At 40.2% G+C, this 17,418-nt stretch overlaps 1 protein-coding gene across 4 annotated transcripts in view; it reads right to left on the minus strand.

Moving 5' to 3' along the window:
- Positions 1 to 17,418, minus strand: part of RHBDD1 (rhomboid domain containing 1) — a 201,228-nt gene that overhangs the window by 36,113 nt on the left and 147,697 nt on the right. The window contains exon 8 of one of the 4 annotated variants that reach the window (XM_058437861.1): positions 1,966 to 2,045. The exons of the other annotated variants lie outside the window; for them this stretch is intronic. Coding sequence (XP_058293844.1) covers positions 2,029 to 2,045 — 17 coding nt within the window. The 3' untranslated portion in view covers positions 1,966 to 2,028. Of the gene's footprint in view, positions 1 to 1,965; positions 2,046 to 17,418 lie in introns of those variants that run through there. 4 annotated transcript variants of the gene reach the window in all.

Genomic DNA, 17,418 nt, shown 5'->3' on the forward strand with positions numbered 1-17,418 from the left:
TTGTAAATGACGCATCTGAGATGTCCTTGAGTACGTTTATATGTAATTTTAGAGGCTCAGAAAGAAAACTGGGCTGAAGAGATAAATTTGGAAGTTGCCAGCATATAAATAGCAACTAAAGCCTTGGGAGAAGAAAAGAAGACCTAGAATTAAGTCATTAGGAAGGCTGATATTCAAAGGTAAAGTGGAGGTGGGTGGGCCTGCAAAGAAAACCCAGGAAAGAGACCAGACCATAGTAGGAAAGACCAGACCATAGTAGGAAAGCCAGGAAAGTGTGACATTGGGAAAACAAGAAAGAAAAAAGGTATGGTTTCAAGGAAGGAGTAGTTAACTATGTTAAGTAAATTTGGGGAAGGAAAGTGACTCCAGGCCTTAGCAACATAGAGGGTGCAGGGGAACTTAGCTAGAACTGTTTCATTGAATAATGGGAGTAGCAACACGACTGTAGCAGTAGAGGCAAGATTCAAAGTTGAAGAGGATAATATGAATGTAAATGGAACAGGGAAGGATGGTTACTGAAAGGCTGCTGTGTTATTGCATACTCACTTGCTGTCTTCCTCTCTCTCTCAAGATAGGAGAGGAGAGAGACTAAGAATATGTTTCAGTGTTGATGGAAGGGATCCAGTAGAGACTGAGAGGCTGAAGACACAAGGGAAAAGGGGATAATCAATGACAAAATATTTTTCTGAGAAGCTGGGGTAGGTGGGTGAAAGATTAGCTTTTGATAAGGGAAGAAGACTTCCCTGCTCAGGTGTCAGGAAGGAACCAGTTAAGTAGGGGGTGGTGAGTACAGAATAGGTTCGTTTGTAGTTTTCATGATGGGAGGTTGGGGGCATTACCTAGGGGTGGATTCCATTTTCTTAGGGAGGTCTAGGATAGTTGAGAGGTTAATGTGCATGTATAATAGGCTCAGTCTGCTCTGCTGAGTCATGTTCTCTAATAAGGCTTAGCTGCCAGATCCACATTCCAAGAAGCCTAGTGGCCAGGCTCACTCAAGTCTGGGATTTTTCCAGGGAAGTGGAAGAAAGGCTGAGAAGCAAGGGCGTGGAAGGTATTTATAAGGACTAGAAATCTAAGCAGTGGAGGGAGGAGAGCAAGACCACAAAGTAAGGAATCAATGGACTGGAAGGGAAGACAAAGAACACTGGGAGTTGATTACTCGGAACACTGAGGTCACCTGCGAGTAATCAAAACTTCAAATGTTAAATCCATGAATGTGGACAGCCCAGTGTATCTATTAACAAAAAGAAAAGTAAAGGGGTTTTAGATAAGCTACTTTACTACCAAGCACAACTCTACTTTCTATCTAAGAGGACCAGAGGGAGCTTAATGCTGAAAAAGTAGGAAGGAGGTATTGTAATTCAAGGAATATCATTCCAAATCTGGGTTCTGTACCATGATGCCTGGTAAATGATTCCAAGAAAAGGTGCTTTACTGATTTTGCTACAGCTGCTGTAAGTGTTCTATATAGAAGTTTTACTGGATTCTTTTTTTTATCTTAAGTTATTCTCAAGCATAGCAGTTCTCAACCAGAGGTGATTTTGCTCCCCAGGAGACAACTGGCAACATCTGGGGACACTTTTGGGGGTCAGAACTAGGGGAGAGGTGCACTTGCATCTAGTGCGTAGAGGCCAGGGATGCTACTCAACACCGCACAATACACAGGGAAGTCATACTCACCTTGACAAGGAATCAAGGAATCATCCAGCCCAAAGTTCCAATAGTGCCAAGGTTGAGAACCCCTGCTCGAGAACAAAAGCACTCGAAAAAGTAGGCTATTTACATCCAAGAGAAGAGGGCTCAACTTTGGATCAAAGTAACCAACCATCTTCAAATTTTCTGTACCATAAACCTACCAGTGGCCTAAATAAGACTATCTTTATTTTCAGAAAAGGCATCAGAATAGGTAGAAAGGTACAAGCTTTACATGTGAGAACGCATATGGTATGTACTTGATGTCTTCTTCCTCCCTTGTCTGCCTTTTGTCATTTTCTTGTTTCTTTGCAGAATGATTATAATCTGTGTTCTTTACCAGTTCCTGCATACTGGAAAATTAAATTGCAGCCACAAATTAATTTCAATAAAATCCTCTTGCCAGAAGTAAATGTAAAAGTCTGAAGAATTTAGTAAGATGGCATTTTGCCCATATACAGAAATGATTAAAGACTAGACTGCGATTAAATTCTGAGCAGAGTAACATAATTAGCAAATTTATGAATGGGTCTCCTTTTCACAGTTCTGTCAGGGCTAATTACTTGTATTAATTAGAACTGTCAACACATGAATATGCTTGTTGAAGCCACTTCCTATGGTAAAATATGAGACTTGTAAATATCAAGGCACTTGGAAAGACGCAAAGACTTTCATTTATTAGCAACTCTAAATGATGCAGAACCACTGACTGCACAATGAGCCTTGGGAATTGACTGTAAATAGATTCCTAGTTAATGAATTTGCTATTTTTTCTTCCTTGCTTAGGCATTAGTCTCAGTTCAGCCTTTGGATGAAATGTCCAATATATCACCACTTTAGAAAGACTGCAGCAAGGATAAGAAAAGAATTCTACAGGTTACTGGAAAGAGTAGCTGGGATGTCTAAGCTAAGCAGGAGGGAGTTCCCATCTCTTCTCTGATTGGTCTGAAATGGGCTTAAAATGAATTTTAAGAAATGATGAAGTGATAGGGGAAAGACACCCGAGGCATTAAGAATGACAGACTGAACATCAATTGTAACTCTATGTGAACCTGAGTAAGTGGGCAAGTTACTTAGCCTCTCTGCACCTTGATTTCCTCACCTAAAAAATGGGGATCGCAAAAATGGGGACAGCAACAGAACCTGTAACAGGTTACAGTGAGCCTTATATGAGTTAATATGTGGAAAGCAGGCAGACCAGTGCTCAGTGCAAGGTATGTACCAGCTGTTACTGTTTTCATATTATCATCACCTGGATGGGGGTGGAAATACAGAAAACTGAGCATTCCTAAAATTAGATATAGGGGCAATATACAGAGTAATTAAGAGTTCTGGAGTCAGCTAGGGCTGGGTTCACACCTTGACTCCATCACTCATTCAGTTTCCTCTCTGCCTTAATTGTAGCTTACTTCATAAGTTCTTGTGAAAAGTAAATGAAAAAAAAATGCATGAAATGTACTTGATATTCCTGGTACATAAAAGGGACTTGCTAAATGTTACTGCTTAAGTATTCATTACCATTATTATCTTTTTGGAGAAATCTCCAAAATTGATTGAAATGGAAGTAAAAAGAACGATTTCTGTAAGTGACCTAAGACAAGCAATGAGAGAAAACACGTGGAAGAGGAGAAAGAGAAAGAGGTAAGAAAAGGAAACAGACCCAGTGCCTTCCTGGTGCCAGTGCCCTCCATCTCCTATCTCAGGTAGGCATCCCAGCTGCCCCATGAGGAGGGTATCATATACCTCCCTACCCACAAAATACCCATAATCCCTTATGACCTCATTCATGGAGAAGGAGAGACAGAGCTGGGATTCCAACTGAGACCTGACTGACTGCAAAGCCCATGCCATGTTGAGGTTGTGAAAGCAAGGCTTGCAAAGGGCTTCCTTCATCACAGACTGAGGGGAATACAGATTCTAGGCTCTTTCTGCCTACCCCCCCACCCCTTTTTATGCTTTACATATATTTAAAAACACAGCAATGAAATTCTTAATAGGCAGTGCTTGTTCTGGCTGGCTAAATCTCACCTGATAACTACCATCAAATAACTACCGTAAAACAATTTCAAATGAAGGTCAGTTAGCAACAAGCTACAAAAGCAGAATTTTTCTTGTTGTATGCTTATTGTACAAGGTCCTTCCAGATACCCGAAACGCTGATAGTGGAAAGATGAACCCCCTTATGAGTGCTGCAGGGGGCATGAAGGGAATGGCTGAGGAGAGTGTCTGCTAAGATCCCTCCCAACTCAACCATCTTATTTCTGAATATAGCGAGATGTCAATATTAGAGCTTATTTCAACTGGAAATCCACTTCTGTGTATATATTCATTTATAGAATTAGACATCTAATAAAATAAGTTGATAACCCCTAATTTTGCCTTGAAATTAGGCCACACCTTAAAAATCAATTTGGTCAAAATTTTAGAGCATCGAAATAACCTAACACATACAAAGAAAATTAAGTTGGAGGATGTTCTGGATCCTTTCACAAACATGCCCAGTTAAATATAAAGTAACAGAAAATCCACGGTTGTTCCTAATGACATGTTGGTCAGCATTCCAATGCAATCAGTTAAAAGAGTGAAATTCTCTTATGCACAGAGTAGGCTGGACGTGAAGTGATACCAAAGTAACAGACTTATCAACACAAGAAAAGATGTTCAATGTAATTATCCATTAGGGAAACATACATGAAAATCACAATGAGATGGCACTACCCATCCACTTGATAGGCTTAAGTTAAAAAGACTGACCATAGCAAGTGTTGGGGTGGACAGGGAGGACCTCGAACTCTCAAACACTGGTGGAGAGAATGTAAAATAGAACCAGCACTTTGGAAAACAGCTTGACAGTTTACTAAAACATAAACATGGCAGGGCATGGTGGCTCATGCCTGTAATCCCAGCACCTAGGGAGGCCAAGGTGGGCAGATCACAAGGTCAGGAGTTTGAGACCATTCTGGCTAACACAGTAAAACCCCATGTCTACTTTAAAAGTACAAAAATTAGCCAGGCATGGTGGCAGGTGCCTGTAGTCCCAGCTACTCGGGAGGCTGAGGCAGGAGAATCGCTTGAACTCAGGAGGCAGAGGTTGCAGTGAGCCGAGATCGCGCCACTGCACTCCAGCCTGGGCAACACAGTGAGACTCCATGTCAAAACAAAAAATAAACAAACAAAAAAAACGTAAACATACACTTTCCACACGACCCAACAATTCCACTCCTAGGTATGTACCTAACAGTAATGAAAGCATATGTCTTTACAAATACTTGTAAATGAATGTTCATAGCTGCTTTATTTGCAATAGCCAAAAACTGGAAATCCAAATGTTTATCAAGTGAATGAATAAACAGATTATGGTATATCTGTACAATGGACTACTACTTGGCAATGAAAAGGGATGAACTATTAACACACATAGTGACATGGATAAACTCCAAAGTAGCTATGCTGAGTAAATTAACTCAGACAACAAAAATACATGTGGTATGTTTCTGTTTATAAAAAAATGTACAAAATGCAAACTAAACCACAGAGACAGAAGACCAGTGGCTGGCAGGGGATAAGGGTGGAGGAGAGTAGGAATAAATTACCAAGAGGCAGAGGAATCTGTTGGGTGTGATGGCTATGTTAATTACCTTGATTATGGGTTATATGTTAATCAAATAATAAAAATTAATCTTTACAAATTTTTTGAGAAAAGAACAGACTTCATTTCATATCCAAATTAATAACTGTATAGCTTGCTACATGTTATACGGTGACTTCTTAAACACCATCTCATTTGATCCTTACAAAAAGAAGGTATCATTATTCCTAGAACAATCTGTGTACTACAACCCAGATTTCAGTTAAGAAACCGAGACTCAGTAGGCCCCACAATTCGCCACTGCTTTAATGAGATTTATTGGTTATCTGTTTGGCTCCTGAAGACATTTAGATTTCTGAGGCTGCTCTATGCTAAAGAGAACTATTACCAATCGGATAAGGTGGCTCCGGGCATATACATTATGATCCTTGAGGTTTATCATGCTAACCAGAGTATGGTTTTATAAAATCTTAAAATCCTTTAAGAGATCTCAAAAGAGCAGAAAGGGGAAGAAAAAAAGCCTTATGTCTAGCTCTAACTGAATCAAGGGAATGAACTCAAAGACGGATTGGGGACTGGGTATCCAACTCCTGGAGTCTGTGAAAAAGAAGATATGTCCCAAGAATCTGGCGTCTCTAAGATTTCAATATCCCAGCTTTACACACACACACGCACACACACACACACACACAGAAACACACACACACACACACACAGAGAGAGAGAGAGAGAAAAATCCTTCATCCTAAACTCAAACTGCTCAATTTGGAATACCACACAGTAAACTTCAGTTTTTCTCCTCTACTATTAGGATGATATACCTACTTTAAGAAAAAATAATTGCTTCATTGAGATTTTACTCAACAGCTTCATTGAGATTTCATTTCTATACTACACAATTCTCCTATTTAGAGTGGACAATTCAATGCTTTTTATGATATTCACATAGGTGTATAATCATTCCCACAATCAATTTTAGAACATCTTTATCACCCCCAAACAGAAACTCTATGCCAATTAGCAATCACCCCCTATTTCTTCTCTCACTGCCCACCCACTACCTTTAGGCCTTGGCTCCACCAATCCACTCTCTGTCTTCATGGATTGCCTATTATGGCCACTTCATATGATCGAATCATATAATGTGGCCATGTGTCATTGGCTTCTTTCACTTAGCATAATACTTTCAGGTTCATCCACATTGTAGCCTGTATTAGCACTTTATTACTTTTTAGGGCCAAATAATATTCCATTGTATGCATATACCACATTTTATTTATCAATTTGATCAGCATTTGGGTTGTTTCTACTTTTTGGCTATTATGAATAATGTTAAAATAAATGTTCATATACAAGTTTTTGTGTAGGTATATGTTTTCATTTCTCTTAAAAATTGGTGATTAATATATTCAGGTTAAACTGTATGTTTAACCTTCTGAGGAACTGCCAGACTATTGTCCAAAGCAGCTATACAATTTTACAATCCTATCAGTTTTGGGTGAGGGTTCTAATTTCTCTTTATCCTTGCTAGCCTAAGATTGCCTTTAAAAATAATTACTACAGCCATCCTAGTGGACGTGAAGTGGTATCTCATTGCGGTTTTGATCAGAATTTCCTTGATGGCTAATGGTGTAGAGCTTCTTTTCATGTGCTTATGGGACTTCTGTACATCTTCTTTGGAGAAATGTCTATTTAGATCATTTGCCCATTTCTGAGTGGGCTGTCTTGTGGTTATTGAATTGTAAGAGTTCCTTATATAGACTTGATAAAAGTCCCTTATCAGATACATGGTTTGCAAATATTTTCTCCTAATCTGTGATGATCTTTTCACTACTTTTTTTTTTTCCTTCTTCTTTTTTTGGGGGGGGGGGTGGTAGAGAGTGGGTCTCATTTCAAGACTCAGGCTGGTCTTGAACTTCTGGCCTCAAGCAATTCTCATGTCTTAGCCTCCCAAAGTGCTGAGATTGCAGGCATCGTGAGCCACTGTGCCCAGCCTCTTTTCACTTTTTTGATAGCACCCATTGTAGCACAAACATTTTTTAACTTTGATAAAGTTCAATTTATCTATTTTTCATTAGTTGTTATTCTCTTGGTGCCTAATCCAAGGTCATGAAGATGTCCATCTATATTTTCTTCTAAGAGTTTTCGAATGTTAGCTCTTACATTTAGATTACTGAGCTGGTTCCACACCTGATCCTGCATGTTACCCACTGTCAGTAGTAGCAAACCATATCAAGTACTTGATGTGCCTTCACATCAGGCCCTTTGGTTATTTGTGCTTAAAACAAGACTGGAATCTAGGGTGAATTTCATCCTGCCTTTCAGCCCCCATGGACAGTATCATTAAAATGAAAATAGAATTGATTTTTGCTAAGATCTACTACAGATGGGAAATTCCATAAACTTCAAAGATACCTCACTGAGACCACCAATCAAGAAGTATTCTTATCTTCTTCAGCCTTGAAGTGGTAAGTAAACAAGAGCACAGAAGCAGGTGTGGAGGACACACATAAGCTAGAAGGACAGAGGAACACAGTAAGGGCTGATTTGGCCCTGGAACATCACATTGCCAAAGAGCTGGTCTAACTGCCAGAAGCCACGCAGGTCAATGACACCATGATCCCTCTGTCTCTGTGTCATGCTTAGGATTCCTGCAGCTCACTGCCTCTGGCTAGTGTCCTTTATCACTTGCTGCAGCTTGTGTCATTTGTCCTAATGTTTCTGAGCACTGGGAAAGCAGATCTTTCTGTCAGCATTTCTGGGGAAAAGGAAGCCTAACAATTAGAAGATTCTGGGCCCCAAGTCATGTCTCCACTCGGAATTCTTTTTTTTTTTTTTTTTTTTTTTTGAGACGGAGTCTCGCTCTGTTGCCCAGGCTGGAGTGCAGTGGAGCAATCTCGGCTCACTGCAAGCTCCGCCTCCCGGGTTCACACCATTCTCCTGCCTCAGCCTGTCTGAGTAGATGGGACTACAGGCACCCACCACCACGCCCGGCTAATTTTTTTGTATTTTTAGTAGAGACAGGGTTTCACCGTGGTCTCAATCTCCTGACCTCGTGATCTGCCCGCCTCGGCCTCCCAAAGTGCTGGGATTACAAGCATGAGCCACCGTGCCCGGCCTCCACTCGGAATTGTAACAAAGATGTCAGAGTACAAAAGATGTAGCCCAAACATAGACGAACACTGACAACAACAACAACAACAACAACAACTTTTATCTTCCCAGCAGAATGTGTGACCTACACCCTGAAATCATGAGCAGGAGACCTTGGGGACTGGTGATGATAGGTAACACCTGATAACACCAGGCTTGCATGTCTCCTGGGGAATAAGTCAAATATGGAACCTACTGCTGCAGCTATTACTAAAGACACAAGGGCAGTGTGGGTGTCTGGAGAGGCCAGATGACTGGCTAGCAGAGGGGACTACATCAATGCTAAAATGTGACTCTAGGGAGAAGGTTGAGTGGGACTGTGTGCCTCAGGATGGAGGCGGGCACACCTTAGTGGGGCGTGGGAGCAAGTGCAGCAAGTTCCACTCACTCACAGTGGGACTCCTAGAGGGGACGCCAAGAGATTGAGAAACAGTGTGAGGTTTGATGGTACTCTGATAGCATACAATTTGAATTCCACTCACTAATCATACAATCTGTGCATCTCATTTCATCTTTCGGTGTATCAGTTTCCAATTCTCTGAAATGGGACTTCATAGGGCTGTCATGGGGATTGCAATATGTGAATCCAAGTAAAGCACTGACCCTGGCATCTGCATGTGCTAAGCACTCGGTAGATAATCGTTACTTGTTATGGACTGAATTGTGTCCCCCCACCAATTCATTTATGGAAATCCTAACCCCCCTAACCCCCAATGTGACTGTATTTGGAGATTCGGCCCTAAAGAGGTAATTAAGGTTAAATGAGGTGATAGGGGTGGAGCCCTAATCCAACAGGACTAATGTCCTTATAAGCAGAGGGAGAGGCTCCAGGGGTGTGTGTGCACAGAGAAAAGGCCAAGTGAGAACACAGTGAGAAGACAGCCACCTGCAAGCCAAGGGGCAAGGCATCAGGAGAAACCAAGCCTGCTGGTGCCTTGATCCTGGACTTCTAACCTCCAGAATCGTGAGAAATAAGCTTCTGTTGTTTAAGCCACCCAGTCTTTGGTATTTTGTTATGGCCTCCCTAGCATGCAAATACATTACTGTGAATAGCAAAACCAAGATGGGAGGACACAGCTGGGCTGACATGACATTGTGGTCCCATTCTCAAAGATCAGTTACCCTAGATGCTAAAAAGCTGCATATTGTACAACAAAGAGTAACATTAAAACAACATGCAGAAAAGCTGTATATGCCCCTGGGGCAAGGTGAGAGTACTTAACCTGCTCTAACAACTTTTAACAAGCTTTAATGCAAAACACCGCAAACTTTCTAATTAATGACTTGCTACCTTACGTGGTTCCAGGATCTTGCAAAACAAGCACATGGATCTCTTGACTGAGGTTTGGGAAGGATGTGCAAACAGGGCTCCTGTCTCCCACCTTGTGACACTACCAACTGCATCTCCCTGATGATGTCATCAAGATCTTAGGCAGAGCTAGGCAGGGCATCCAAAAGAAGAGCTCACAGCCCCCTCAGCCAAGTGACCCTCCCTGAGCCCTCAAGGTCCTGTGAGTTCTTGGCCCCAGTCTACTGCCTGACTCACTGCTTGGCAACTTCTCCTGCTTTCAGTGCCCTCAAACACACCAATTTCTCCCCCACCTCAATATTGTAGGAAGGCAAGTCCCTCTGGGTGAACGCTCCCCACTGCGCCTGCCCCCACCCCTAACACATCCTACCATACATGTATGAACATGTACTACATGAATATACTGTCTCCTTCTCCCTAAGGACTGCCCCCCTTCACTCCTTCTCATCTTTTAGGCCTCAACTTAAATGTTATCATCTCCTTAGAAAGGTCTTTGGTGACCCTTCACCCCACTAGTTTCCTCTCCCAATTCCATTACTTCTTCAACCATACCGATTTATTTTCTTCATAGCATGGCCTCCAAATTTAACTACCTTTATCAATCCATCTGCCTATCTATCCCTCTGTCCGTCTCTTCATCCTCTCTCCCGTCTCTTTGTCTCTTTATTTTTGGTTGGTGGGGTGGGGGGAGGGCGATGGGCAATGATATTTAATACCAGATGAAAAGTTGAAAGAACAAAGCAACTTGTTTGCTAGTGGCTAGAAATCATTATTTTCTTCTAATATTTTTATTGTCACTAAAGTCTGTTTGTATCACAGGATAGCTAAAACCTATTACCTTGTTATAAAATAAAAACAAAACAAGGGATTATTAAATCATGGGTTCTTAAATCTATAAGCACATTCTCTTGATCATAGTAGGTACTCCACAAATTCTTGTTGAAAAAAGTGAACATATGGTCTAAGAAATATTGATATCCAGAATTTAAAAAATCAATCACCCTCACTATTAATAATTAATCATTTCTTTCCCCCAAGGGAAATCATAGATGAGAAAAACTTATCTATGTATCTCTGTTTCTCTCTTCCCTCTCCCTGTCTTCTTTACTGTCCAGTTTCTCCACTCAGGGTTTGGGTGCTATCTGTTTTATTTGCCATCTTCTCAGCACAGCACCAGAAACATGGCAGGTATTCGATCAACAGTCGTTAGATGAATGCAAGCTATGAGCACCCAGGAAGAAGAGCAGTTGACTTCCGTTTAAAATCATCCTGTGCTTCAGAGGCCATGGTGGCAGGAGGATGGTGCAATGCCACCCACCCTCTTCCCACATGTGAGAGCAGCCAAAATAACCAGGTAACTAATGTTAAATGTAAAATGGCAGAGATGTCCTGCTGCAGTCTTCCAACACCTGTTAGGTTGTCAGCTTTCATAATTTGGGTCTTAAGAACACATCACCAAAATGATCGCTGGAACCAATTAAAACTTAAAATAAGTTTTAAAATAATGATCTTCCCACCTCTCTGTAGTTGTTCACAACATACTTCTCAAAGCGAATGTAAGTACCTGAGGATCTTACTGACAATCCTCTAAGGTAGCTGGAGAATAGCTCATGATGGTCAGAATGTGCAAAGAATGTGCACGGAATGTGCATTACTGCTTCCTGAAGAACTTAACTTTTTTATTGTATATTATAGTTAAAACAAACTTAGGTGATAAGGTAGAAACAGCTTTGAATGGGGAGTGTAATGATATAGATTCCAGGATAAGCCCAGGGATCGATAGGCCATGTGGAGCTCATAACAACCTCTCTTTCTAGGGTGCAGAGTGCCAAGGCAGTCGGGACCAGGCCATTTCTAAGGCCTTAGAATAACTATATTACTGAGAACTCTGTGTAATTCTTATAGGGCCAAACTGCTGCTATTTGGCTCTCAAACTAACATTTTTCCACAATTTCAAAAAGTGTCAGCTGAGCTCTCCTTAAATAACCACGCCGTCAGGTTATAATCGTGTCTAACTGGTGCTCATGTGAACTGCAACTTTCCTAACCACTAAAGACCTGAAAAAAAAATTTCATTCCCCTCTAATAAGAAACATGTTAAAAGGCAATTTTTTGAAAGGAACACAAGCAGTAATCATTAAAATTCACTGTATTGTGTTAACATTCCTCATAAGTAAAGACTCAAGCCTAAAGAATACACAAAAAACATGCTATTTTACATTTTCTTAATTGCATCAATTCCAATAAGAATTGGAATGTGACGAAAGTTGGTCTTAATGGCTTCTTTTTTCATCATGGAGACAAATTAGGAAACCATTACCACTTTCCTTTCATCCATCCATCCACCCGTCCCATCCCACCCCATCCCTAAACATTCCCAACCATCTGCTGCCCTTCTCTTTGGTTAGCATTAGTTTATAGGTAGTAGCTATATTTGTTGATGCCTTACTAGTTCCCTCCACCCACTCTCCCTCCCTGTCTCTCTTTCTTCCATTTGACCACATTCCCTGAGGGCAGATAGTTTGGTTCCTATCTTTCTTTACATGAGGTGGGCGTTGGGGAGGGGAAGAAGCTATCTTGCTCATACCTGGCACCATATAGGTTTTCTATATATTTTTTAAATTATGTATAAAGCATGGAGGACATCCAGTGGATGATACTATGTGTACCTTCAACTTACAAAGAAAAAAGAAGTCAGGCTGGGCATGGTGGCTCACGCCAGCACTTTGGGAGGCCAAGGCGGGCAGATCACATGAGGCCAGGGGTTTGAGACCAGCCTGGCTAACATGGTGAAACTGAGTCTCTACTAAAAATTCAAAAATTAGCTGGGCGTGGTGGCATGTGCCTGTAATCCCAGCTATTTGGGAGTCTGAGGCATGAGAATCACTTGAACCCGGGAGGCAGAGGTTGTACTGGGCTGAGATAGTGCCATTGCACTCCAGCCTGGATGACACAGCCAGACTCTTTCTCAAACAAACAAACAAACAAACAAAAAAAAACACAGGAGGCACCCACTACCTTCTGCTACAGCTTTTTGGGAGATACAAAAATAAATGAGGGCCTCTCACTTTGATTCTCAGGGAACTCTTCTCCTAAGAGGAGATGAGGAGATAAAGACCTGTTAGTATCATCTGGGGAGCTTATAGAGTAATTCCAGTGCTTGGGCTGCACGCTACCATCTCTGTGCACACTCCCTCACCCCAGCTCCACTAGCTACAGATTCTGATTTGTTCTGGGGCCACAGCACTGGTAACTGTACAAAGCTCCCCAAACGATTCTAATAGATAGCCAGGGTTGAGAACAACCCAAATTTCTGACAGAAACATCTCCTCTAGTTATTTAAAACTATTAGCAAAGTATATCTTTGGTCTTTCTTGAATTGTAGTCCTTGGATACGTGCATAATCTCCATTAATTCACTGAAACATGTTGGACAACAAAGGTTATTCTCTTTTGTTCAGAAGTCACCTGAAGACATTGCAACTATGAATATATTTAGTTCTTGATGTGAGTTGTATCTTACATAAAAGTTCACTCTCCTTTATTTATTCTTAACATCATCTTTAAATTCTACCTTTCCATTGAATTGGAAGATTATATAGACAGTTAGCTGTTAACTGTGGGTTGGAAAACATTTGGGATTTCATATTCCCTGGCCTTTCCCAGATATCCACTGCAGACCCTGAAAATATTCAGTCATGAACTCTACGGTGGAAGTTCCCATAGGAAGCTTAAAGTTTGACCAATAAGTCATTAATAGCCAACCCTTAAAAAAATTAATTTGAAACCTTTTCATGAATATTTTACAAACAAAATTCTAATTTGCTAAATTTTCTAATTTCACTTCAATAGGAATGAGTATGAGAACAAAAAATATGAGTTAACTAAACTATTGAAGTATTGGCAGCATTTAGCAGAATACTAATATTAATAATAGTATTATTATGTTATTGTATATATACAATAACTGAATTGTATATCCTCAAAATTCACACGTGGCAGCCCTAAACCCCAGTACTACAGAAAGTGACTGTATTTGGAGATAGGGCCTTTAAAGATGTGATGGAGTTAAATGGAAGCCATTAGGATACCCATATGTGGAAGGGCAATATTAGACTTTTATCTCACACCATGTACAAAAATCCACTCGAATAGATTTAAGACTTAAACATAAGACCTGAAACTGTAAACCTACTAGAAGAAAATGGAGGGGAAGAGCTCCATTACATTGATCTGGGCGATAATTTTTTAGATATGACCCTGAAAGCATGGTCGAAAAAAGCAAAAATAGACAAACAAGATTACATAAAATGAAAACGCTTCTGCACTGCAAAGGAAACAATCAACAAAGTGAAGAGACAACCAATGGAATGGGAAAAATTTCATGTCTGCAAACCATACATCTGATAATGCATTAATATAAAAAACATAAGAAACTCAACTCAAAGGCAAGAAAACAACCCAATTTTTAAAATGGACAAAGGACCTGAACAGACATCTCTCAAAGGATGATGTATGAAAGGCCAACAGGTATGTGAAAAATGCTCACTAAACATCAGGGAAATGCTAAGTGAAACCACAGTGAGGTATCACCTACCTCACACTTGTTACAATGGCTATTATGAAAAAGATGAAAGATAAGTGTCGGAGAGGATGTAGAGAAAGGGGAACTCTTGCACACTGCTGGTGGGAATGTAAGTTGGTACAGCCATTATGGAAAACAGCATGGAGTTTCCTCTAAAGGAACTGAAGTCAGTAGGTTGAAGAGATATCTGCACTCCCATGTTCACTGAGGCATTATTCACAATAGCCAGTAATCAACCTAAGTGTCCATCAACAGGTGAATGAACAAATAAAACGTGGTAACATATACACAATGAATACTATTCAGCCTTAAAACAGAAAGAAATCCTCCATGTTGTCATTTCCAACAACATGGAGGAACCTGCAGGACAGTACATTAAATAAAATAAGCCAGGCACAGAAAGACAAATACTGTATGATCTCACTTATATATGGAATCTTAAAAAGCTGAACTCACAGAAGCAGAGAGCAGAAGGGTGGCCACAGGGCTGGAAGCTAGGGAGACCCTGGGTCAAAGGGTACAAAATTTCAGTTAGACAGAGATCTATCTATGATACAGTGACTGTACAACAGTGACTATAGTTGATAACAATGTATTGTATTCTTGAAAATCATTAAGAGTAGATTTTTAGGGCTCTTATCACAAAAACTAAGGATGTGAGGTAACTTATGTTAATTAGGTTGTTTAGCCATTCCACAACGGATATACATTTCAAAACACTGTGGAGTATGTGAAAAACAGATACAATTTTGATCAACTAAAATAATTAATTTTTACAAATAAGGCCATTAGAGTGATCCTTAATCCAATCTGACTAGTATCCTTTTAAGAGAGGGAAATTTGGATGCAAAAAGAGACACCAAGGACACGTGCACAGAGGAAAGAGCATGGGAGGACACGGGGGAAAGGCCATCTGCAAGCCAAGGAGAGCAGCCTCAGGAGAAGCCAAACCCGTCGGCACCTTGATCTTGAACTTCCTGCCTCTGGAGATGTGAGAAAATACATTTATGTGTTTAAACTACCCAGACTGTGGTATTTAGTTATGATGGTCCTAGCAAACTAATATAATTATTAATCAACTTATTAATACAAATATCACTATTATTATGTCCTACCAATACAATATGAAAGGCAAAACAATGTAACAATAAAGTACATAGACTGTGAAATGAAACGGACTGGGTTCCATCCAATCTCACGCCTACCCTTTATTAGCTATGGGACCTATGTCAGCCTCCCAGCCATGTCCACATGCATGTACACACACATATACAGGTCACTTACAATGCTGCTGGTATACATGCTATGACTCACTTAAATTCCTTGCCCCCAACTTCCCCTAACCTAACAGAGTGGTCTTAAAACCCAGATTTTTGCTTAGGATTGTCTTGGCTATATAGACTCTTTTTTGGTTCCATATGAAATTTAAAGTAGTTTTTTCTAATTATGTGAAGAAAGTCAATGGTAGCTTGATGGGGGTAGCATTAAATCTATAAATTACTTTGGGCAGTATGGCCATTTTCGCAATATTGATTCTTCCTATCCATGAGCATGGAATGTTTTTCCATTTTTTGTGTCCTTTATTTCCTTGAGCAGTGGTTTGCAGTTCTCCTTGAAGAGGTCCTTCACATCCCTTGTAAGTTGTATTCCTAGATATTTTATTCTCTTTGTAGCACTTGTGAATGGGAGTTCACTCATGATTTGGCTATTATTGGTGTGTAGGAATGCTTGTGATTTTTGCACATTGATTTTTGTATCCTGAGACTTGGCTAAAGTTGCTTATCAGCTTAAGAAGCTTTTGAGCTGAGACGATGGGGCTTTCTGGATATAGGATCATGTCATCTGCAAACAGAGACAATTTGACTTCCTCTCTATTTGAATGCCCTTTATTTCTTTCTCTTGCCTCATTGTCCTGGCCAGAACTTAACAATACTATGTTGAATAGGAGTGGTGAGAGAGGGCATCCTTGTCTTGTGTTGCTTTTCAAAGGGAAGGCTTCCAGCTTTTGCCCATTAAGTATGATATTGGCTGTGGGTTTGTCATATATGGCTCTTATTATTTGGAGGTATGTTTCTTCAATACCTAGTTTATTGAGAGTTGTTAACATGAAGGGATGCTGAATTTTATTGAAAGCCTTTTCTGCATCTATTGAGATAATCATGTGGTTTTTGTCATTGGTTCTGCTTATGTGATGAATTATGTTTACTAATTCGTGTATGTTGAACCAGCCTTGCATCCCGGGATGAAGCCAACTTGATTGTGATGAATAAGCTTTTGATGTGCTGCTGGATACACACATTTCAGAACTTGTTATTGGTCTATTCAGGGATTCGACTTCTTCCTGATTTAGTCTTGGGAGGGTATATTCCTGTGTCCAGGAATTTATCCATTTCTTCTAGATTCTCTAGTTTATTTGTTTCGAAGTGTTTATAGTAGTCTCTGACAGTAGTCTGTATATCTGTGGGATCAGTGGTGATATCCCCTTTATCATTTTTTATTGTGTCTATTTGATTCTTCTCTCTTTTCTTCTTTGTTAGTCTGACTAGTGGTCCATTTTGTTAATCTTTTCAAAAAACCAGCTCTTAAATTCATTAACTTTTTGAAGGGTTTTCATGTCTCTATCTCCTTCAGTTCTGCTCTGAAATTAGTAATTTCTTGTCTTCTGACTTCAAACCATACTACAAGGCTACAGTAACCAAAACAGCATGGTACTGATACCAAAACAGATATGTAGACCAATGGAACAGAACAGAGGCCTCAGAAATAACACCACACATCCACAACCATCTGATCTTTGACAAACCTGACAAAAACAAGCAATGGGGAAAGGATTTCCTATTTAATAAATGATGTTGGGAAAACTGGCCAGCCATATGCAGAAAACTGAGACTGGTCTCCTTCCTTACACCTTACACAAAAATTAACTCAAGGTGGATTAAAGACTTAAACATAAGACCTAAAACCATAAAAACCCTAGAAGAAAATCTAGACAATACCATTCAGGACATAGGCATGGGCAAAGACTTCATGACTAAAACACCAAAAGCAATGGCAACAAAAGCCACGATTGACAAATGGGATCTAATTAAACT

This window comes from Hylobates moloch, unplaced genomic scaffold (assembly GCF_009828535.3).
Source record: "Hylobates moloch isolate HMO894 unplaced genomic scaffold, HMol_V3 SCAFFOLD_1, whole genome shotgun sequence".
Taxonomy (NCBI): Eukaryota; Metazoa; Chordata; class Mammalia; order Primates; family Hylobatidae; genus Hylobates; species Hylobates moloch.